Raw genomic sequence first — 25,468 nt, forward strand, 5'->3', positions numbered from 1 at the left:
GGTTCTTACCATGCGCCTGGATCAATATACAATGGCTATCATTCATAAAGCATTCCCGCATGCAGAAATGCTGAAAACATCTGACTTTACCGAGCACATAGCAAAATGTCTATTCTTAAAGGCTGTTTCCGCATGAAAAGCTGACATTTCCAAGCAGAGCGATAAATGACCGCCTTGTGCAGTGATTATCTTAACAAATGTTACTAAATGTCAATTCATAAAGATTAGAGCAAGCGGTATGAGGACGGGGAATACTGCTCCCTTGGAAGTAGTGATAAGCATGCGGATTACAGCTAAGTCAATGGAGACAGACCTCCCAAGCAGCAGCAGTGAGAGCAGCGCACGGAGGGACTCGGGCAGCTTCTGTTACGCCAGCCTACCGACAGCCTAGAGCCAGCCGAGTTCGGGAAATCACCACACTGCTATCGCAACTGTAAACATTTTTATGAATGAGCATACAGAAGGTCTAAAATACCGAATACAGTTTTTTCCCGCACTGATTTTCTTTACCAAACACACTTTTATGAATGATAGCCAAAGTATGACATATCCTGACTCATACCTCCAATCTTTTTTTTTTTAGATGAGAAAGAGGGACACTTAAGCCACACCCCTGATCACATCCAATCACACTCCTAGTCGCACATACCATAAAGATTTCATAAGAATAGGTTGTTTTATAATTCAAACCACACTGGTCCTTTCTATCCTGGTTGATTTTACTTCATATTAATATTTTAGTAATATATATAAATTTAAAGGATGGGAATAAAGTTTAGAGTCAAACACATTTTTAGTAAATATATATTTACATAGAAAGAGGGACAAAGTCCTGAAAGAGGGACAAATGAGGAGGAAAGAGGGACAGAGGGTCAGGGCTCCCAAAGAGGGACTGTCCTTCCAAAAGAGGGACAATTAAAGCTATGCTGACTTAGTTTATATTTATATACTAGTCATATATTTATATAGTTATATTAGTAAACGTCTAATATAGTAAACAACTTGGCCAGGTCCCTAGACATTCCCATGTGGTCTGTAATAGAGAATAGGAGGCGAATGGAAAGCACAACACATCCCGCCCATCCCTCACTGTCGTAATCTCCGGTTCCCCTGTAGCCCTGTGCTTATGCTACTGCTGGAGGCGCGGCTAGATGACGTTGCCGTAGAGCGCAGCGCTGTCTATGGTGGTGTATGTGTGCGGGTCGCAGTCATGCCTGTGTGTCGGTACTTCCTGGAGGGTCACTGCCGATTCGGAGACCGCTGCTGGAATGAACATCCGCGAGGAGGGCGGCAGCAGCAAGGCCGGTACCCGCAGCAGCAGCCCACTGGTGAGGTGGACTTGTGCTTGTCTCTGTTCGGCGCCATTTTTTTGTAGCCCTCACTCATCCTGTGTAACTTTCTGATACTTGCTGTTCCCCTGCCCTGTACCTGTCACTGTTGTCCCCATGCCCTGGTTGTATGCCACTTCCTGTTCTAATTACACTTCCTACACATCATCTACTGTTCTTGTATTCCTCACCTCTTTGTGATTTGCTCTTTTGCATACCGTATTAATGATTGCTAGGTGGCTGTGCATTGAGAGTAATGTTGCTATGCAGGTAGGGAACGAGCAGCATGCAGTTGTGCTATTAGAAAATTAGTTAAAAGGTGCAAAGTTGTGCAGACTTTCACACATGCTGCGGCATAACACCCAAATGACTGCCCAGTGTGCCCACTCAGCGGATCTGTCAGAAACAGTCTTATCAATCTGCCGACAGCGCGTACACACGTGCTACTGTCGGCAGAACATCCACCCAGTGGGAGTGTCTGACGGACCTGTCGTTTGAAGTATGGCGTGTGTACGCGCCTTTAGATTAGATCTCACGCACTCCCCCATTCCCTGCAGGTCTATGTAAAGAGGCAAATGGATGGGCACATCCAGTTTAAAAACATCAATTTATTCCAAAAATATTAAAATGCCATACATACATAGCAGATGGACAAACTGTGATGGAGAGCGTGTAAAACACGTTAAGGGTCGACAGCTGTTTTGCACCCACTTATGGGGCGCTTCATCAGGACCATACAGCCTCTCTGCTTGCTAAGGACCCCTTCCCAGCAGGAAGTATGTCACTGGATTGCCGTTGCCTTGCCCTGTGCATGTGTGCTGCACTGCAACCGTGATTGTTAGGTCAGACATAACTGTGTTGCCATGGACATGCATTACTGGGGCAGCACGGTGACGTAGTGGTTAGAACTCTCGCCTTGCAGCACTGGGTCCCTGGTTTGAATCCCAGCCAGGGCATTATCTGCATGGAGTTTGTATGTTCTCCTTGTCTGCGTGGGTTTCCTCCCACATTCCAAAAACATACAGATAAGTTAATTGGTTTCCCCCTAAAATTGGCCCTAGACTATGATACATACACTACAGTATGCATACATAGACATGACTATGGCCGGGATTAGATTGTGAGCCCCTCTGAGGGACTGTTAATTGACAAGACAATATACTCTGTACAGCGCTGCGGAAGATGTCAGTGCTATTTAAATACTAAATAATAATTACTGCATAATCCAGAAGGCACGAATCATGCGGCAATGCACTACAGATTTTGCGGTAGTGCTTTGCATCGATTTAGCTACTTCAGTCTCGTGTCACCATAGTGTGTAAGTCTCCATAGACTTATCTTGGGACAAGCTGCACTGGGGAGAGTACCGCAACGTGTGTGAAAGGAGCCTTATAGATCACAGTGGAAAGTACAGGGCATTTGCTAATGTGATGCAATTATATTGTAATGAGTTAACATTGATGTGTTAGCAGTGGGGTGCGATGGAACGCCATGCATGCATTTAGTGCAATACCACATAACCTGCACATTGCCAGTTGGTTAGAAGGGTGCTGTGTGTGTTGCATCTTATGCATAAGGCATAGTATGACTTTTCCCCTGCATCGTGTTGTGATTCGGTCTTTGCAGAATGTGCAACGCCCCATTGTGAATGTAGCCTTAGGACACATTCAAACTATGTGCCCTGCAATGTGCTATAACATAGGATATAATCGCACAGCACTGGAATGGTCCCACAATTAGCACATTGGTATCTGTGTGTTGCCTCCATGGTGTGTCGGGTTCCATCATAATAACACGAGCTAACCTGTGCACTATCGCAGAGTTCCCCAACCCTGCCCTCAAGGCCCACCAATAGTGCATGTTTTGCCAGAAACCACAAACATTCACAGGTGAGGTAATTAGTGTCAGCAGAGATGATTAACTAGCTGTGTGGATTTCCACAAAACATATACTGTTGGTGGGCCTTGAGGACAGGGTTGGGGAGCCAGTGTGCTGTGGAGCGGGATGTTCTGATGTGAACTTGGAATTGGCAGTCCAGGAGCTGGAAAATGCTGCTGGAGAATTGACTTGGATAGAAGACAAATGAGCTGGGAGGGGGTATTATTGTAAAATGCCATAATTTTGTGTGTTGTGCTGTGATGTATTTCCTGATTGGGTAACACATACTGTGCATATGTAGTTCAAACATGGCAAATAAGACAAGACAAGACACAGAACATTTATATTACGCTTTTCTCCTGGCGGCCTCAAAGCTCTTGAGATGCCTCCACTAGGATGCGCTCTATAGGCAGTGTTAGGGAGTCTTGCCCAAGGCCTCCTCACTGAATAGGTGCAGGCTTATTGAACAGAAACAGATGAGATTTGAACACTTGTCTCCTGTGTCAGAGGCAAAGCCCATTACACTATCCAGCTACAACAAATCTTGTTGTAGACCACCATACACAAGAAGCAGTTGGGCTAGAGCCCTGGATCTCGAACAACCTAGAATGAATCAGAGGGGCGTACAGTTTTCTTGCCCTGTGAAGTGGTGAGTACTACAAGTAGCTACTGGTAATCGAAATTTAAATTAGCCCTGCCCCACGGTATGTTAACCGCCACTCTGCCACAGGGCAGTGCTATCTACTTTAAATTTCGATTACCAGTAACTACGTACTTGTAGCTAATCGTAATCTAAACCCTAGGTTCTCAACGTGTGGTACGCATACCCCAGGGGGTACTTTTGGTGGCTCCAGGGGGTACTCGGGCTTGATATACTTAACCAAGAATAATACATTTAGAGTTTAAGAAAATTATAAATCTTATTTAAACACCAAATTAGTGTTTTAGTTAATTAAAAGCAATAGTAAATGCTTGGAAATGGTTTAGAAGCAATTATCATGTACTACATATATATACATATTTGTCAGGGGTACTTGTGATAATGTTAGCTATGCTAGGGGGTACTTGGTGAGTACCGGGTTTTAAAAGGGGTACCTACCAATAAAATGTTGAGAAACACTGATCTAAACCACTAGTGCTGAGCTGGTATTGTGGTTAGCTGAAGCTGTGCATCAGAAGTGGATTGGATCCTAGTGCTGATAGAAATACAAGCATTACAGATTCAGGTCAATGTGACAATAGGAAACAAATGTGAATAAGTGGTAGAGCAGCACAGCATGTGACTATGGCGCCAATTCATCAAGGCTGTTCGATAAACAAAAAACAAGTCGGGAAAATACTGCATTCAGTATTTTAGACTTTTGTGTGCTAATTCATCAATATTTCCACAGGTGAGGTAGAAGTTCGGTAATTTTCCAAAGCCCTGTTGTCGGTAACAGCAGAAGAGTGTAAGTTGCCTCTGTGTTGTTGCATCTGTTCTCCGTGCAGAGACAGCATTACAATTGTAAGAGGCATCCTGAAATTGCTTTAGATGTAAGTGTTTTGTGATACTGCCTCTGCTCACTCTGAATCTATTAGTCTCTATTAGTCTTTCTTAACATTTTATTTCTTTAAACATGCCCTACTTAGGATATTTCCCCTCTAGCTACTCTGCATCTTCAAACAAGAACGGAAGAGGTTAAACTGCCAAAGGGAGGCAGGGGAAGCATCTTTTGTTCTGTCTTTCTCTGCTCGCAGCCTGAGGGGTAGGAAAGCAGGACAATCCTTCATCAGGATGCACCTGATGAAGGATTGTCCGTAACATGTAGTGCTTCCGTTTCAAATACATGCATCTTTGCAGCCAGTGGTGTGCCGCCTCGTGATTTACTTGAGTGTAACTAGGAGACCGTGTGAGCAGTCCGGTCGAGGCTTGGCACCGGCAAAATCCAGGACAATCGATACCTGGCACTGCTACCGTGGAAACTCCAGTATTGGTAGGAAAGCAGGACCTGCCAGAGAAGGCTTCGGGTCCAATCAAAATCACTTGTAGGAGACAGGGGCTGTTCCTATTGGCTTCTGCTCCTGTCAGTCACCGCTGCTTTTGTGAGTTTAGTGAGTCCCGCGCTGATTCAGACACAGGAGAACTGCCAGTAATCATCCACGGCTTTACCGCACGCTGTAACCTTGATGAATTGACATTTGTTGAATTGTTTACCGCACAAGTCAGTAATTTACCTCACTGCTCGGAATTTCAGCTTTACATTCGGTACCAACCTTGATAAATTGATACTTTCCTAAGTGATCGGTAAAATCAGCTGTTTTCAGCATTACTGACTGCGGTAATGCTTGGTGAATTGACGCCTATATGCGGATGTATAAGCTTATGGAGTTCCAGTTCTGCAAAGTCGTGAAATAGCCCACTGTTGTCTTGCAAACAAATCCTAGTTCTGTCACTGTAGATATTGTTTTTATATTATAAAGATTTTTGTCATTTGGATGCAGGGGGCTCCAGATCCTGGGGTTCATCCAATCAACAGAGATATGTGCAGCCGTCTACAACATGGACCAGGGATAACAGGACAACATATGATGACAATTCTGCTGCTTCTAGATCGTGGGGATCGTCCAACCAGAGATATGTGCAACAGTCTAATTTCTCCAAGTCTACAACGTGGACCAAGGATAATAGAACATACGATGACAACAGAAGCAAGAATTACTCTTCAGGGCCTTCTGCAGGACATTTTTCTTCTCAGAATAGGTTTTCTGCTCTGCCCCAACAGGATTTTTCTAGGGATACACAATCAGACAAAGATGGAAATCTCTTGTAAGTATAAAAAAAAACATAAAATGGGAAGCTTGGTTATGTTTTACTTTGCTGCAGCTGGTAAGGGGTGCCTTGAGTCTGTGCAGGGAACAATGAACTGTCAAGACTTATGGCAGACTGGAACTCTTGCATAACATGCAATGAAAAGACTTTCCACATATGCTGGAGAAATTCACTTATCTGTGTTCTTTGTTTGTTTGGCAGATCAAAGTGACTAATTGGGTCTTAAGGTCCGTACACACGCCGGAGTGCTGGCAACGACTGGTCCGTCGTCACGCCCGCTGGGTGGGCGTTCCAGCGACAGTCTGGCGTGTGTACAGTCTGTCTGCAGACTGATACGGCTGTTTCTGAGCGATCCGCCCGGCGGATCACTCAGAAACGGCCGTATCAGTCCGCCGACACGCCGGCCTGTCGCTGGAACGCCCACCCAGCGGGAGGTGACGATGGACCCGTCGTTGCCTGCAGTCTGGCGTGTGTACGGTCCTTTAACAGCAACTGGGAATAGACTGCAGGAGAGCTATGCCAAGGCAGCTCTCCCTATATTAAATACTTAGGCTTAACCATTTCATTGCTCACTGCAAAAGTGAAACAAAGTAGAACTTTTTTTTTTAATTGTTTTTGTTTGAACTTTGTATGGGGGGGAATCTAAATAAATTGTAATGTAGATTTTTATTTATTTTTTCCTTGAAGATTACCATGCTGTGGCTTATTTTTGCAGAGAGGGCATATTCAGTTTAGTTCCACTTTAAGACCTCCTGAAGCAAATTGTCCTGCCTAGTGTCATAAAGCTCTCTCTCAGGTCATCAATAGTGGTGTCAGTGTGCTGGGGTGAACGAGTTTGTCACCCCCCCCCCCCCCCCCCCCCAATATTCACCCACAAGTTCATAGGTCAAACCATGCCAAAATAAATGTATCTATTCAGCAGAGGGAGTGTAGAAAGTTGGATGGGCCATGTATAGGAGAGTCACCTTTGTTTGACTGATATGCAGCCAATCAGTAGGCTGCTTTCCTACACACCACCCACCTCACAGAGACAGTCTAGCAGTAAAAAAAAATACATATAAAAAACACATTTCAAATTACACTTACTAAATGAAATAAGAATAAATTAATACCTCCTCCCATAGTTACCAAAATAAACACTTGTAAAAAAAAATAGTTATGTTAGGGACTCCGCTCTTCTACTATGTATGGCATGAGGGTAGATTACTGTACAGTTATATTTGCATATATGGTGTTGTAATTGGTGAAGGACGCAAAACTGCAAAAATGCACCTTTATTCCCAGATAAAATATTGTCACCATAAATTGTACTAGGGACATAATTTAAACGTAATAACCGGGACAAATGGGCAAATGAAATATGTGGGTTTTATTCACAGTGGTACGTTTTTATTTTAATACTATAACGGCCGAAAACTGAGAAATTAGATTTTAATTTTTTTTTCCTTATTATTCCTGTTAAAATGCATTTTGAATAAAATAACTCTTAGCAAAATGTACCACCCAAAGAAACCAAATTGGTGGCGAAAAAAACAAGGTATAGATCGTCTTGTTGTGACATGTAGTGATAAAGTTATTGGCGAATGAAAGGGAAGAGCACTGACAGGTGACAATTGCTCTGGTCCGTTAAGGTAAAAACCCTTGGGGTTGAAGTGGTGAAATCTGTCACAGTAGGATCAGATTTTTATAACAAAGTTGTGCTGCTTTCAAAGCGACTTTTGTTCCAGGGTAGTCCAAACCAGCAAACTACCCTAATATCAAAAAGCAAACCAATTTCTTTCTATAATCTGATTTGTATGTTTTTTTCCATCTTTCTTCTTTTTATGAACGGGAAGGTGGGTTTTGGATAAAATGTATTAACTATTTCTCCTCTTCACACAGAGATGACATAAAGCATGATTTGGATGCATGGGAGTCTTCTGGCCAGTGGATTTTCTCTGTTTGTTGTGTCAACAAAGTAAATCGAAATCTAATAGGTAATCCATAAATTAATAATAATTTACAGTATGTATCAAGTGGAAAAAAGAGAAGTACAGTTGCCAAATTTTGGACTACTGGGTAGAAAGTAAAAGTTGACATTGGCAATTATGGATCATGCAGTGTTCAGGATTATTCAGAACCATGTTTATTTCTTTTAGTAAACCAAAATCCTCTCCATATTCCTAATTGCCTCTCCGCCACCTCACATATGGAAGTTAAAGTCCATTTAAAGTAAAAAATGATAAACCATTGGATTGTGTATTCATATATAACACTTTGGATTTACTTTATAGCCATTCACTTAGTTAACTTTTACTTTAACAAAGTCCAGCAGTGGAGTATTCCCCCTCCAGCTCTGTCACACATCCAATTTTAATCTGCAGATGACTGGCCAGTTTTACTACAGAGCTTTCCCATACCCTGTTGAGGAGAAGTGGACTTGACAAGTCAACATTCATTTTTCATGTTTCTCTCCTCTCTTCACCCCCCTATTTTTATTTATTTTTTTATATATTGAGCTTTTTTATGCTAGCAATTTTTTTTTTAAAGTTGTTTCATTTCTGTCTGCGTTGGTCCTTTTCACACAAGTCATTGCTAGTTACATAGCCACGCCCAAGAGATGGCCTAGGGCTGCTGTGTAAAAGGAATTATTGGAAATGTAGTTCAAGCATAACTAATTGAAGGAAGCTAGTGACTGTTTAACCACTTGCCGACCGCCCACAGCCGATGGGCGGCAGCAAAGTGGACGCCGAAAGGACCGCAATACGCCCAAGGGCGTTGCGTCCTTTCGGCATGCCGGTGGAGCGATCGCGTCATTGATGACGCGTGCTTCCCCGGCAACTGGCTCCGCCCACCCGCGACGACAACCCCACGATTGCCGCTACAAAGTGTATAATACACTTTGTAATGTATACAAAGTGTATTATACAGGCTGCCTCCTGCCCTGGTGGTCCCAGTGCCCGAGGGACCACCAGGGCAGGCTGCAGCCACCCTAGCCTGCACCCAAGCACACTGATCTCCCCCCGCCCCCTGATCGCCCACAGCACCCCTCAGACCCCCCCCTTGCCCACCTCCCGGACCCATGTTTACACCTAATCACCCATCAATCACTCCCTGTCACTATCTGTTAACGCTATTTTTTTTTATTAGGTCCCTAACTGCACCCTGGGGACTCCTGATCACCTCCCCCCGTGTACTGTATGCATCTGTCCCCCCTGATCACCTATCAATCACCCCCTGTCACTGCCACCCATCAATCAGCCCCTAACCTGCCCCTTGCGGGCAATCTGATCACCCACCCACACCATCGGATCGCCCGCAAACCTGCCTTCAGATCACCTCCCAAGTGCATTGTTTACATCTGTTCTCTACCCTAAACACCCACTAATTACCCATCAATCACCCCCTATCACCACCTGTTACTGTTACCCATCAGATTAGACCCTAATCTGCCCCTTGCGGGCACCCAATCAACCGCCCACACGCTCAGATTGCCCTCAGACCCCCCCCCTTATCAATTCGCCAGTGCATTATTTACATCTGTTCTTCCCTGTAATAACCCACTGATCACCTGTCAATCACCTGTCAATAACCCATCAATCACCCCCTGTCACTGCCACCCATCAATCACCCCCTGTCACTGCCACCCATCAATCAGCCCCTAACCTGCCCCTTGCGGGCAATCTGATCACCCACCACACCATCAGATCGCCTGCAGCTCTGTCACCACCTGTCACTGCTACCCATCAGATTAGACCTCTATCTGCCCCTAGGGCACCCAATCACCCGCCCACACCCTCAGAACACCCTCAGACCCCAGCCCTGATCACCTCGCCAGTGCATTGCTTGCATCTATTCCCCCCACTAATCACACCTTGAGACACCCATCAATCACCTCCTGTCACCACCTGTCACCCCCTAGCACACCTACCCATCAGATAAGGCCCTAATTTGCCCCGTGTGGGCTCCTGATCACTCGGCCAAACCCTCAGATCCCCCTCAGACCCCCTTCCGATCACCTCCCCAGTGCATTGATTGCATCTATTTTCCCCTCTAACCACCCCCTGAGACACCCATCAATCACCTCCTGTCACCCCCCCCCAGCACTCCTATCCATCAGATCAGGCCCAATACAACCTGTCATCTAAGAGGCCACCCTGCTTATGACCAGTTCCACAAAATTCGCCCCCTCATAGACCACCTGTCATCAAAATTTGCAGATGCTTATACCCCTGAACAGTCATTTTGAGACATTTGGTTTCCAGACTACTCACGGTTTTGGGCCCGTAAAATGCCAGGGCAGTATAGGAACCCCACAAGTGACCCCTTTTTAGAAAAGACACCCCAAGGTATTCTGTTAGGTGTATGACGAGTTCATAGAAGATTTTATTTTTTGTCAAAAGTTAGCGGAAATTTATTTTTATTGTTTTTTCACAAAGTGTCATTTTTCACTAACTTGTGACAAAAAATAAAATCTTCTATGAACTCACCATACCCCTAACGGAATACCTTGGGGTGTCTTCTTTCTAAAATGGGGTCACTTGTGGGGTTCCTATACTGCCCTGACATGTTAGGGGCCCTAAACCGTGAGGAGTACCGGTAGTCTAGAAAACAAATGCCTCAAAATGACCTGTGAATAAGACGTTTGGCCCCTTAGCGCACCTAGGGCTTGATTCACAAAGCGGTGCTAACCTACTTAGCACGTCTAAAGTCTTTTTAGAGGCGCTAACCAGGGTGCTAAGTAGGTTAGCACCGGATTTCTCAATCAGATCGTGCGCTAACTTTGCGCGTGTAAAGTTTTACGCGCGCAAAGTTTTACGCGCGCTAAGTCCCATAGGCTTTAATGGGCACTTCGCGCGGTGCGCCCTGCGCTCTGTGCAGTACGCGCGTAAAGTTTTACGCGCATAAAGTTTTGCGCGCGTAAAGTTTTATGCGCGAAAAGTTTGTTTAGACGTGCTAAGGTGGTTTTCACAGGCGTGCTAACAGTTAGCACCGCTTTGTGAATCAAGCCCCTAGGCTGCAAAAAAGTCACACATGTCATATCGCCGTACTCAGGAGAAGTAGTATATTGTGTTTTGGGGTGTATTCTTACACATACCCATGCTGGGTGGGAGAAATCTCTCTGTAAATGGACAATTGTGTGTGTGTGTGTGTGTGTGTGTGTGTAAAAAAAATAAATAAATCAAAAATGTGTCATTTACAGAGATATTTCTCCCACCCAGCATGGGTATATGTAAAAATACACCCCAAAACACATTATACTACTTCTTCTGAGCACGGCAGTACCACATGTGTGGCACTTTTTTGCAGCCTAACTGCCCTAAGGGGTCCAAAATCCAATGAGTACCTTTAGGATTTCACAGGTCATTTTGCGACATTTGGTTTCAAGACTACTCCTCACGGTTTAGGGCCCTTAAAATGCCAGGGCAGTATAGGAACCCCACAAATGACCCCATTTTAGAAAGAAGACACCCCAAGGTATTCCGTTAGGAGTATGGTGAGTTCATAGATTTTATTTTTTGTCACAAGTTAGCGGAAAATAACACTTTGTGAAAAAATCAATAAAAATCAATTTCCGCTTACTTGTGACAAAAAAAATCTTCTATGAACTCACCATACTACTAACGGAATACCTTGGGGTGTCTTCTTTCTAAAATGGGGTCATTTGTGGGGTTCCTATACTGCCCTGGCATTTTAGGGGCCCTAACCCGTGAGAAGTAGTCTTGAAACCAAATGTCGCAAAATGACCTGTGAAATCCTAAAGGTACTCATTGGACTTTAAGCCCCTTAGCGCAGTTAGGGTGCAAAAAAGTGCCACACATGTGGTATCGCCGTACTCAGGAGAAGTAGTATAATGTGTTTTGGGGAGTATTTTTACACATACCCATGCTGGGTGGGAGAAATATCTCTGTAAATGGACAATTGTGTGTGGAAAAAAAAAATAAAAAAAAATTGTCATTTACAGAGATATTTCTCCCACCCAGCGTGGGTATGTGTCAAAATACACCCCAAAACACATTATACTACTTCTCCGGAGTACGGGCGATACCACGTGTGGCACTTTTTTGCAGCCTAACTGCACTAAGGGGCCCAAAGTCCAATGAGCACCTTTAGGCTTTACAGGGGTGCTTACAATTTAGCACCCCCCAAAATGCCAGGACAGTGAACACACCCCACAAATGACCCCATTTTGGAAAGTAGACACTTCAAGGTATTCAGAGAGGAGCATAGTGAGTCCGTGGCAGATTTCATTTTTTTTTTTTTTTTTTTTTGTCGCAAGTTAGAAGAAATTTGTCACAAAGTGTCATTTTCCGCTAACTTGTGACAAAAAATAAAATCTTCTATGAACTCACCATGCCTCTCAGTGAATACTTTGGGATGTCTTCTTTCCAAAATGGGGTCATTTGGGGGGTATTTATACTATCCTGGAATTTTAGCACCTCATGAAACATGACAGGTGGTCAGAAAAGTCAGAGATGCTTCAAAATGGGAAAATTCACTTTTGGCACCATAGTTTGTAAACGCTGTAAGTTTTACCCAAACCAATAAATATACACTGAATGGATTTTTTTTTTATCAAAGACATGTAGCACAATAAATTTGGACAGAAATGTATACAGAAATTTTTACTTTATTTGAAAAATGTCAGCACAGAAAGTAAAAAAAATAATTTTTTTGACACAATTCATGTCTTTTTTGATGACTATAGTAAAAACTAAAACTCGCAGCAGCAATCAAATAGCACCAAAAGAAAGCTGTATTAGTGACAAGAAAAGGAGGTAAAATTCATTTAGGTGGTAGGTTGTATGGCCGAGCAATAAACCGTGAAAGCTGCAGTGGTCTGAATGGAGAAAAAGGCTCTGGTCCTTAAGGGGTAGAAAGACTGTGGTCCTCAAGTGGTTAAAAACAGTTACAGGAGCCCTAGAGGAGCCTGAAGATGGTGAGTGACAAGAAGAGCAGCCAAGGGATATTTAGCCAAGCTGTTGATATGCAGCTTACCATTGGAAAGCTGCTTCAATCCTTCCTTCTCCCACAGAATTAGTGGCCAGTATTCACTTTTCTGAGACTGTACAGTACCCAGGCCTCCCATAAATTACACCAGACTGGTTCCAGGGCTATGGCCCAGTGCACACCAAAACCGCTAGCAGATCCGCAATACGCTAGCGGTTTTGGGAGCTGATTTTAGAGTGATTCTAGGTATGTTTAGAGAGGTTTTCTAAACATACCTAGCGGTTTTGCGTGCGTTTTTGTGTAGCAGATTACACATATTGTTACAGTAAAAGCTGTTACTGAACAGCTACTGTAACAAAAATGCCTGGCAAACAGCTCTGAACTAGCGTTTTTCAGAGCGGTTTGCGTTTTTCCTATACTTTACATTGAGGACGAAACGCTTCCGAGAACCGCAAACGCGCAGCAGGAGGCGCGTTTGCGGCTTGGCAAAAACCGCAAACCGCCGGTGTGCACCATCCCATTGCAATACATTAGACAAGCGTTTTTAGAGGCGGATGCGGCCGGCGGATCGCTCCAAAAACCGCTCGGTGTGCACTGGGCCTGTCAGAGTACCTGAACTGACTGGTGACATGAGACAAGCATGGGTACATATAGTCTCAGCTGAGAAAATCCTAGTTGTGTGTACAAGGGTTTGCTACATACACACACTAGAGTAGGTGTGGCTGATAAAGACTGCCTCAGGCATGAGTCTAGCAGGACTTGTGTACTGGAGAGTTGGGGCCCATTCACACTGAAGAGCTTTCCGAACAATTTCCACAACACTTTGAAAAGCACTAGTGTAATGTATAGTATATGGCAGTGCTCTCACTGCAGAGCTCGCCGGAAACATGCAGCACCTTTCTGCAATTTTAGAGCAATTGTGGTTCAAATGTTCAGACAGTGAATCGTGATCGCTCAAAAATCATAATCAGTGAAAAGAACATTTGCGATTTTGCCAGCGTTTTGCAATCCCCAGTGTGAATGGGCCCTTACAGTCTGACTGCACAGAAGTTTTGCACCCTGGACTCTTAATTATTATATAGTGAGAAAACAGGAATTTCTATGTAGATTGTATATACACGTTTACTGTATTTCACCATGTCAAATGTCACTTCAGGTACCCTTTAACACTTAGTGCCTCCAGTCACACCTAAAACAGTTTGCGTACTTCAGCCACGTTTTGTTTTTGGTTTAATTGTTATGTTTTAATCTATTACAGGTTTTGCAGACATTTCACCTGAAGAACTGCGTCTGGAATACTATACAGCTCAGAGTACTGGAAAACTCAATGACTACGTAAATCAGCAACTTTGTTTCCAATATTTTGACAAGAACTCATAATATTTCCCTGTAGTTTCAACTGTTGGAGCCCTTAACCCCTTTTACTATGCTTGAAATCTGCATTAATCACTTCACATTCTGAGAACTGTGTGTATGTCCTCTGAGACTTCCTGTACCACTCAGGGGCATAGATATATGCCTACCTTGCAACTAAGTTCATCGCCCTGGGGTATCTTGAGAGGACAAACTAGCACTCCCATGTGTCCTCCTCCCCAACCCCCCCCCCCCCCCTTCCCCACCTCCACATCTTTCCCACGCAGTGACCGGTAGACAAAAATGATGCTAAGGTGAGTAGTATCCCTTCTCTCAGCTATTCCAGCCATCCCATCCGCATGTGCCGGGTCCCAGCAGGATGGCATCAATAAGCTGAAGCCAACTGTACACAGCACACAGCTGAAGGGGCTGGCTGGAATGCAGACATGGAGGCACCTATGAGATACTACTTACCCCAGTATGCCGGCTCTCCGCGTGGGGGTGAAGGGAGGGGCATTACTAGACCACAAAAGAAAACTAGAGCAGGGAGGAGGGAGCACCAGACCACTAGAATAAACTTCGGGGGAGGGAAGTATTAGATCAGCAGGTAAAACAAAAATGGCCACTTTATAGGCGCTGCTGGAAGGTGGCGGTATATACAAAAGCAGTAAAAGAGGGACTCTTTAATTGGGTTAACTAAAAGGAAGACTTGGGGAATGGGGATGTGATAGGTGTACTTAGTAATGGGGAGACAGTGGTAACAAAACATGGGGCTAGTACATTGAAAATACTGTTTAACCACTCCTACTTGTGTGACCATGCTCTCTACATGATCACATGCCCAATTTCCATCCCGATTACCTTTTTCTACCCCATTTTACCATGAATAACTTGACTTCATATATAGAGTTACAGATTGCCCAGCAAGCTCATGGTGCTCAAGAACTCACAGGAGTGTGTAAGGAGCTTAAAAGGACCAAAAAGCTATGTAGAACAAACATTTGCCTAAAACAGAAGGTTTTTGCAATTATTCAGATTGGAGTAAGCATATGGTGTCGCCCACAATGCATCACTGCTGAATGTGCAAATCATCCTTTGTTGTCCCTGTAAGCTAAACACACTTCCAGAACCACTGAAATGCAATGATGTGTCAGCTTGTTAATTGTACAGAGCCACACTAATCCAACATGCATACAGAATTTTTTGGATTGGTTGATCCTCATCAGTGCATTGCATGAATTAATAAGGCTTTATGTGGTAGGACTTGAAACATCCAGAGTTACCCAGAAAGCTTATGGTGCATCAGAACTCCTACCTGAATAATCGCAGATACCTTCTGTTTTAAAGTGAACGTGAGGTGAAAATAAACTGGTGAAACTACTACTACTAAAAAATGACCCTTTTTTATATCACTTGGTTTTATTTTATACTTAAAGATTTACAAAGTAGATTGAATGTTTTGTTACCTCAGCTCAGTGACTGCCTATTAAGTGTTTTAGAGTAAAAATACATAACCTTGTCCTATCTCCTCCTGCTCTCAGAAGCTGTATTCTGCCAGGAAAACTTTTATGGCTGCAATTTTCTTATCAGTGATATGTACTATATTACTGACAAGACAGAAGCTGTCACTTCCATGTGTAGAAATTAACTTTCAGTCAGCAAAATAATGCAAGTAAAACTGGTGAATAATATGTTTTGTACTGTACATAGACGTTTATCTCATCATGTCACATGTCGCCTCGGGTACACTTAAAGTTGACCTGAGATGGTACACTGTTCCTTAGTTATACTTGCCTGAGACTTCCTCCAGCCCCATGAGGTCCTTGGCCTCTCGCACTGTCCTCTCCGGTCCCACCGTTCACTAGATATCCTTGCCGGTAATCTGGCCAGGCGCCATCAGTCATAGGCCTCTGCGCTCCCGTGCCTGGGAGCGTGATGGGGGTGCGCAGGAGAGCACAGCCGGCCAGATTGCCACCAGAGACAACGGCGAGGGAGGCTACGATCCTCATGGGGGCTGGAGGAAGCCCCAGGTAAGTATAAACGCATTGGGGCCATTTCAGGTTCCCTTTTAAGAAGGCACATTTCTGTTTTGCATACCGTTTATAGTAAGCAGGGCTGTGGAGTCAGTACAAAAATCTTCCAACTCCGACTCCTCAGTTTACGAAACTACGACTCCAGGTACCCAAAATGCCTCCGACCCCTCGACTCCTTAGTCTAATACTCACCAGGGCTGTGAATTTTGTCCAAAAATCATCAGACTCCGACTCCTTAGTTTATGAAATCACGACTCTGATTCCGACTCCAGGTAGCCAAAATTACTCCGACTCCACAGCCCTGATAGTAAGAGTGCTTTTTGGTCCTTTTTAGCTCCTTATGCACTCCAGGGATTTCTGGTTCACCATGAGCTTGCTGGGCAATCTTTAACTCTGGGTATTTTAAGTCCTACCTCATAGAGCCATATATCTATGCCATGAACTGATGAGGACCTACCAGTCTGAAATAGTCTGCATCATGGGTGCCCACACTTTTTCGGGCGAGCTTCTTTAAAGTTTGCCAAGTCCAGGAGATCTACCAACATTTAGGTAGCTAGGTAAAGATGCCTTCAGTATATAGGTAGTTAGGTATAGGTGCCTTCAGTATAGATAGCTAGGTATAGTGGCTTTCAGTATAGGTAGCCAGGTATAGTATAGTTAGGTGTAGGTGCTTTCAGTATAGATAGCCAGGTATAGATAGCTAGGTGTAGGGGGCCTTCTGTATAGTAGGCCAGGTATAGCATAGTTAGGTGCCTTCAGTATAGCTATAGCTAGGTGTAGGGGGCCTTCTGTATAGTAGGCCAGGTATAGCATAGTTAGGTGCCTTCAGTATAGCTATAGCTAGGTGTAGGGGGCCTTCTGTATAATAGGCCAGGTATAGCATAGTTAGGTGCCTTCAGTATAGCTATAGCTAGGTGTAGGGGGCCTTCTGTATAGTAGGCCAGGTATAACATAGTTAGGTGCCTTCAGCATAGATATAGCTAGGTGTAGGGGGCTTTCTGTATAGTAGGCCAGGTATAGCATAGTTAGGTGCTTTCATTATAGCTATAGCTAGGTGTAGGGGGCCTTCTGTATAGTAGGCCAGGTATAGCGTAGTTAGGTGCCTTCAGTATAGATATTGCTAGGAGTAGGGGGCCTTCTGTATAGTAGGCCAGGTATAACATAGTTAGGTGCCTTCAGCATAGATATAGCTAGGTGTAGGGGGCTTTCTGTATAGTAGGCCAGGTATAGCATAGTTAGGTGCTTTCATTATAGCTATAGCTAGGTGTAGGGGACCTTCTGTATAGTAGGCCAGGTATAGCGTAGTTAGGTGCCTTCAGTATAGATATTGCTAGGAGTAGGGGGCCTTCTGTATAGTAGGCCAGGTATAGCATAGTTAGGTGCCTTCAGTATAGCTATAGCTAGGAGTAGGGGGTCTTCTGTATAGTAGGCCAGGTATAGCATAGTTAGGTGCCTTCAGTATAGCTATAGCTAGGAGTAGGGGGTCTTCTGTATAGTAGGCCAGGTATAGCATAGTTAGGTGCCTTCAGTATAGATATTGCTAGGAGTAGGGGCCTGGGCCACTTACCTCCCTCCAGTTCCAGCGGCGGTCTCCCCTCCTTCAGCAGCGCTGGCTGGAGTGCAGATGGATGAACGCTCCGGCGGACGAAGGTGGCGGTGGGCAGCATGCGTGGATGTACTGTGCCCCGGCGCCACCCCCAGCTATGATGTTGCGGCTTCCTCCTCTAGCTGCACCTTCTGATTCACCAGAGGCCAGCAGCAGAATCCAATAGCTGCCAGCCACAAAATTTAATGTGACCTACCAAATAGGCGGTCACGATCTACTGGTTGGGCACCCCCCGGTCTGTATGAAGACAAATTTCTGATTTGCATATATACTTGCATGAGCTCCCTGGCGCCAGCCTACTGACCAACTGATGCGCTAGTCTAATTTAGAGGACCCAGCAGGAAACCTCATAGAGAAATTCAGCTAATGTGATTGGGTGGACGGCACTCTCAAACTGCTAGGTTTCCAATAGGTTGTAGTAAACACATTTGACCAATCACAAATTTGTGCTGTAAGTGGGCAACGCCCTGACACCTAACTGCTGAATAGTACCAGTACAACTGTCACCTTCTTCTTGTTTACCTGCATATGTGTTTTAAGGTAACCTCTGGAAATCTGTCTGAAGAATGGGACTAGTTCCCTGCAGTGATATTGTTTGGCAAATAATATAAATGTATGTGAATGTCGGTGTGCTTGTAGCTGTCGTGCTTTAAGCTTGCATCCTTATGTCGTTCTCATTTTGGCAGATGAATTCAATACAGCAACTGGTCAACCAATGGAAAAAAAGGATTGCTGATATTCGGAACATGAATCCTTTATCCCAGGCTGCTCTGGTAAGTCAGCATAACCATGGCAAGTGCATTCACATACAAAGCAGGAAGAGTGCAGCTAGAGTTGTGGCTTTTGGTCACTGCTTTTGTCTGCAATTGAATGCTCTACACATAGTGTATGTGTGGTTTTATACTACTTATTCAAAATGCCATATTCAATCCCCTAACATCCATAAAAGGATGTTGGTAACTTGTCCTCATCCACTTTCTGGGTGCCTAGTGCACATACAGCTGCTTTACAATGTTGCTTTCTCTAGCCTCTAGGTGGCACTGCATCATTAATGAAAGAGGAGGCCTCTCCATTTCGTTAGAGAAGTCCTGTACTTTCTACTGTTTATTAAACTAAGTGGAAGGCAGGAGCAGGAATACAAAATAGATACCTATGCTTTCTAATATTATATATGAAGGTTAATACATTGCCAAACACTTTGTGCTTGAGGCCCTTACCTAATGGGAAGCAAGCATTTTGAAACATGCTGCACAGGAGCAGGCCCTAAGTACTCCAGAAGAGTACCATAGCTAGATGGCCCCAGTGCATAGTAGTATATAGTACTGGCAGTCATTACTAATAGTGCCCGTGCTCCTGCCTCTCATCAACTTGCACTAATCACATCTCACCAGGCGTTTTGCCTCGTGAGCATGTAAAAAGTTACTTAAAGGGCAACTGAAGTGAGAGGTATATGGAGGCTGCCATATTTATTCCCTGTACTCTCTCCAGCAGCATTTGTAAAACTACCCAGGATAAAATCCTTTGAGTCTTTTCACAATTGTTGCATTGTTAATCCCTCCTTATGACAGCTGTGACTGAATGTTTACACTCTCCACTTACAGGTACTTTGACTATTATTGGCTCTTAATCTAGCAAGCTGTCTTTTTTTCCATATTTTATGCCTGTTTTGTTCCTTAGATTGATGACCTCACTAAGCCTCCCTCTGGGCCTGTACCCACATTTGGAGGACAACCGGCTGCTTCTGGATTTGGCAGTTCAGGTGGGTTCCCATAGTTTTAATGTCAAATTCAGTTTACTCTGCTTATTATAATACAGTTATTACTGATGTGTCAAATGGGAAATAAATTAAACAGTTTGTCTGGACTTCATTGACCAGCCGAGTGAGTCGAATGTTTGTAGGAAGCAGTAAAATCACCTTCAGCCTTGTTTATGAATCCAGTTAGAACATACAACCCATTAGGCTTTATCCAGCACCAACACATGATTAATGATGACAATTATTGGTTTATATAGTGCCACCATCTTCAGCTGTTCAAGTAAGCATAGTACACACAAGTTACATGGACAAACAATGGTAACTTCAGACAATACACAACTAATGCCAGGTGTATATAGATGAGTCTTTAAATACGCCAATAGGAAGAAACAATTAGGAATAGCTAGCCCTGTCCATATGAACTTACACTCTCAGGGCACAGTAGGTGAACACAAGAGGTTACAGGAGTTGGCAAGCTCTATAGCAATTGTAATTGCATGCTTTCCTGAATAGTGTATGTGGAAAAGGTGATTAGTCAAGAACTCCCAAGTCAGAATATATACTTGCCTGAATAGGTGAGGTTTTAGGTTCTTTAGGGAGGGGGTACCAGAAGAGTGGAGAGGCACTCAGGAGCAGTTCTAGACTTTTTGCTGCCTGAAGGAAAACAGAGGACAGAATGGCATGTGGTAAGAAGGTTGGGCTAGCAAAGTTCAGTGCATGTGTTTGTTGGCAGGGCCCTTAATTAAATAAACTCACAGCAGGAAAGCTCTGTGCTCCATCAGCCAGGCAGAAGCAGCAGAGCAGAGGGAGAGACTGAAAAAGATCAGCTGAGTGTAGAGCTGATGCTGCCCCTACAACCTACTGCCCCGAATCATGTGATTCCGGCTGTTTCATGGTACGGCCGCCCCTGGAGGCACAGGACTAATCCTTTATGCAGAAGTGGAAAGAAGAGGTTCGCGTTACGATTATAAAATCATTAGCAGAGAGCAAGATGGTATGTAGAAATTAGTGTAGAAATGTGTAGAGAGAGTTTTGTAGGCAAGACTTAGTTGATGTGATGGAGATTGCACAGCTTCACTATGGGAGCCTATGGATGCTAAATATCGCCTCACACACCCAATCCAGCTCTTTCAAAGTCTTTTTCCTTTATAATACTAAGTGTACCAGACCTGAACAAAGTGCAAAAATCGATACTTACCCGCGGCTTCCTCCAGCAGCATTCTAGGTTTTCTGCGCATGCACGGACCTTCCGCGCACGCGCAGTAGATCCGGACTGATGCGACTGAGCCTATTACCGGGGCTGATTGGCAGACCGCGGGAGGATGGCGTGGGACTAGCACTTGCTTATGATGCTGGAGGAAGCCGCGGGCAAGTATCGCTTTTTGCAGTTTGTTAAGCTCTGGTTTACTTTAAAGGGACTCCGAGCAGTGCAAAAGCTATGGAAAGATGCATATCATTTTAAAGCTCTCTTTCTCCTCTTTCCAATGAGCTATAATTTGCCACCCTACGCATTTTAGTTTTCACTATTTTCGCGATTGAAATTGCTGCGATTTCGATCGCGAAAATAGAGAAAACTAAAAGACGTAGGGCGACGATTTAGGGGTCGTCAGAAAGAGGAGAAAGAGAGCTTTAAAATGATATGCATCTTTCCATAGTTACATTGTATTACACAGGGAGACTTTTTCTCAAAGTCAGCAGCTCCATTCAGCAGAAAAAGTCGCCCTGTGTAATACAATGTAACTATGGAAAGATGGATATCATTTTAAAGCTCTTTCTCCTCTTTCTGATGACCCCTAAATCGTCGCCCTACGCCTTTTAGTTTTCTCTATTTTCGTGATTGAAATCGCAGCCGCGGCAATTTCAATCGCGAAAATAGCAAAAACTAAAAGGCGTACGGCGGCGATTTATATATCATTGGAAAGAGGAGAAAGAGAGCTTTAAAATGATGTGCATCTTTCCACAGTTTCTGCACTGCTCGGAGTCCCTTTAAAGGGTATACATTCTAACACCACTTCTTGAAGTGAAGAAAAAATGAAAATGATAGCCAATAATTTGTAGTATTGTTTGTGTGTGTAAGTAATCTATACTTACACATGTGGGCCACTGTATATGGCCACCCTACTGTGCGGGTGGGGAGAACAAACCAGACCCCACTCGCGTTAAAAAGTTGCTGTCCAGGTAAAATGGAAAAACCCTCCAAGGGTGGATAACATGGATATTGAAGAAACAAATGTGCCAAAATACCATAAATTCATTCAGCATAGTTTAAAAATGGGAGGTAGTGGTGGACTTGCTTCCCCAAAGAAACTATTTTAAAAGGTTGTTGTAGAAGTTATTTTTCATTCAAACATAAAAATGTTATAACACTGTTAACCTTTTTAAACAATTTTTTTTTAATTATTATTTTATGGTATTTTGGCGCCTGTGTTTATCCGATTATGTTTTAGAGCTCATGGATGCTGCAGTGGTGGCTATACTATGAAGCTTTCACTACAAACCAGCCTTGGCTAAATTTCTCATTTTACTTTGTAGAAACATGGCTATATATAGTATCACGGCTGCTTTGAAGTTACCGGTGTTTGTGTATTTTATTTCTACAATATAGTCAGATTCAAACGTCTTTGTTTGAATCTTACCATGTTAGCAGGCTGTAGGTGTGCTTTCAAGGCAATGCTTTGTAAACCAATATCTTTAATGTAAGATTTAACACTAATCTTCTACTACAGGCCCTGCCATCCAAGATACAGCCTCATCTGCCGTCAGTTTCAGCTTCAAGCCAGATTCTCAGACAGCTGCACCAATGGCCGGGCCTCTCCCTACTTTCCCCACTGCTCCAGGATTTGGTAACCAGCCTACAACCGGTTTTGGCAATCCAGCATCAGCAGCTGCTTCATTTACATTTGCTGTAACAGCAGCATCAGATGTATCATCGTCTGGTTTCGGCACATCAAAGGCAGCAACATCTGCAGCTGCTTTTTCCTTTGCACCAACAAAGGCATCAGGCTTCGGAGCATCCGATACTTCAGGATTTGGTCTAGCTGCAACTTCTTCTCAGCCTATGAGTGCATCTTCTACTGGGACATCTTTGTTTGGAGCAACAGCACTGCCACCTTCTGGCTTTGGTGGAAATGCAAGTGCTGTCCCAGGCTTTGGAGTTGCCCCTAGTTCTTCCATCTTTGGAGGGTCTGATAGTAGTTCAGGAACCTCAGGCTTTGGGGCAAAGCCATCTGCAGTTTCCGACCTATTCAAAGCTGGGGCTGCTGCCTCTGCTGCCAGTACACCATTTGGACAGGCACCAGGATCCTCTATGAGCCTTGCAGCAAGTGTATCCAGCTCTTCCACCGCGGATGGCAACCCATTGTATACATCACGATCAGCACTCTCCGCTGAAGAACTTTCACAGTTTGAATCCAAGAAATTCACATTGGGGAAGGTTCCATTGCTTCCTCCACCAGTAGATCTTCTAGTTGTTTAATATTTTTGTTGTTTCTTTTAACTGTATGTTTTGTGAATACATATAAAGGACTTGTATGCCTTCAGATCTTTTCTGCAATTTAATTTTAATAATTTTTATATTAAAAACCTATTTTTTCTGGAAATGGAGATGCATTTTTTGCCTGAACTGAAGGGAGTCTCTTCATTTGCTAGTGTCACTGTAAACCAGCAGCTAGAAATCAGTTTAAAGTACAACTGAAGTGAGAAGAATATGGAGGCTGGCATATTTAGTTAGTTTTAAACCTACTTTTGATTCTGCTGCTCTCTTTGGCATTAGTAGTGTTTGAATCGCACACACCTGAAACAAGCGTGCTGCTAATACAGTCAGACATTGATGAGAGCAGTTGATCTGCATGCTTGTCCAAAGTCTATGGCTAAAAGACGTGAATGACAATGGTGGTCTGGGGGAAAGTGTGGGAAGCCTTTAAGATCCAGAGGCTACCTACCTCCAGTGATGAGCTCATGAGTAGTGAGCTACTCGAATCCGTGATCAAAATGAGGCTTGATTGCTTCAGGTGTGCGGCTGAGAGAGAGGGGGTTACTTACCCATAAGTCTGCGGTCCTCTATGCGTTCCAAACGTCTTGCACGCGTCCTACTGGACTTGTTGCTAGACTCACTATGCATTCTTCGTCCTTTAAGCCGGAAGGAGGAAGTGCGCATAGTGCGTCTTGCAATGCGTCCAATAGGACGCATGCAAGATGTTTGGAACACATAGAGGACCGAGTATTTATGGGTAAGTAACCCCCTCTATCCCAGCCGCACATCTGAAGCAATCAAGCCTCATTTTAATCAAGGATTCGAGTAGCTCACTACTCATGAGCTCATCACTGGAGGTAGGTAGCCTCTGGATCCTAAAGGCTTCCCACACTTTCCCCCAGACCACCATTTTCATTCACTACCTACCTCTTAGATAAGTATCCATTTTTGACCTGAGGTTCACCTTGGGCACATTTTGACCTACCTATGTTGCCTCCTCTCACCGATTTCACTGCTTTCCATCTTCCTGATACTTGGAAAGGGGAATGGCAGTGTATTGGTGAGAGGTGGCGACATAGATGAGTTAACCCTCTCACTCTCCTCTTGGGACAGTTTCACTTTTTTACGAAACTGTTCTCACTCAAACTTAAGTGTAAAAAAAAAAACAAAAAAAAAACTTCTGGGCACCAAATTGCATAAGGACGTCACCTTTAATTAATCCTCCCGACACCTTCAAAACATACATGCTCATATATGTGCTGCCTCTGAAGAAGCAGGTCATCCTGCGAAACGGCTGTTAGGCTGAATTTTCTGCATGTATGTTTTGAAGGTGTCGGGAGGATTAATTAAAGGTGACGTCCTTATGCAATTTGGTGCCCAGAAGTTCTTCTTTTCTTTTTTTTTTCCAATTGATATATCACCTACTGGAGGCACAATTTGTTTCATGCACCTGCATCCCCTGACCTGCCAGGATCTTATCTAGTGCCGATTTTTCTCTTTGCTTGTGTACCAATCAAACTTAAGTGTGCCCATTAACGGTACAATTTTTTCATCAGATGCGATCTTTCGCAACACTTTTTACAATCGAATTGTACACAAAACTGCGCAGTGTGTGGTGAAAATCGATGTAAAACAAATCTTTGGTTGATTGGAACAGAAAATGTTATTGATCAGAAAATTGGATTTTACGATCCTATCTGAAAATAGAAAATGCCCTAATTGACCTGTTTATATGAACAATTGAGATTACCTACAATATAAGAACAATTGGATTACTTACAATCGTAGCAAGTGCATCGAAAGATTGCATCTGATGAAAAAAATTGTACCGTGAATGGGCACATTTACTGATATACTGAGCTGAGTTTGGTCTCCATAACACTGTGTGCTTGCCTGTAGGTAGAAACAGAAAGATCAGCTCATCAGCTGCTTCCCTACAACGTCCAATCAGCAGGCAGGGCGGGAAGGTATTTGCCTAGTTGCCTAGGCTGTTTTGCTAAGCGGCGGTGGGGAAAAGGTGCAGACGCAGAGCTGTTAATGTCTGTACTGTGTCCTGAGTCGGTGGTCTGTTGGAAATTCTAAAGCATTTGGCAAACCTTTCTCACATACTGTATTTCTCCTGAGAAAGCTGTCTGCCAAGGAGTTGACCCCCCAGGTCACTTGGTTTTCTGCTATTTTGTTGGAGATACAAAAGCTTATCTGGTGTGTTCAATGCTCAGTCATATGATGAACTGGCTGTCCTGCTTGTCATGTGCTTTTCAGTACTATTGAGTTAGCGGTAATTACACACGGCATGCCCAGTT

The 25,468-nt window shown here is 43.8% G+C and overlaps 1 protein-coding gene across 1 annotated transcript; it reads left to right on the forward strand.

Moving 5' to 3' along the window:
* The first annotated feature begins 1,148 nt into the window (after positions 1 to 1,148).
* On the forward strand, positions 1,149 to 23,232 carry NUP42 (nucleoporin 42). The gene is made up of 7 exons (XM_068236005.1): positions 1,149 to 1,328; positions 5,688 to 6,012; positions 7,897 to 7,991; positions 14,204 to 14,280; positions 18,624 to 18,710; positions 19,615 to 19,696; positions 22,420 to 23,232. Exons 1-7 carry the CDS (start codon positions 1,211 to 1,213, stop codon positions 23,166 to 23,168), a joined length of 1,533 nt encoding a protein of 510 aa, XP_068092106.1. The 5' UTR covers positions 1,149 to 1,210; the 3' UTR covers positions 23,169 to 23,232.
* The last annotated feature ends 2,236 nt before the right edge of the window (positions 23,233 to 25,468 follow it).

This window comes from Hyperolius riggenbachi, chromosome 5, assembly GCF_040937935.1.
Source record: "Hyperolius riggenbachi isolate aHypRig1 chromosome 5, aHypRig1.pri, whole genome shotgun sequence".
Classification (NCBI taxonomy): domain Eukaryota; kingdom Metazoa; phylum Chordata; class Amphibia; order Anura; family Hyperoliidae; genus Hyperolius; species Hyperolius riggenbachi.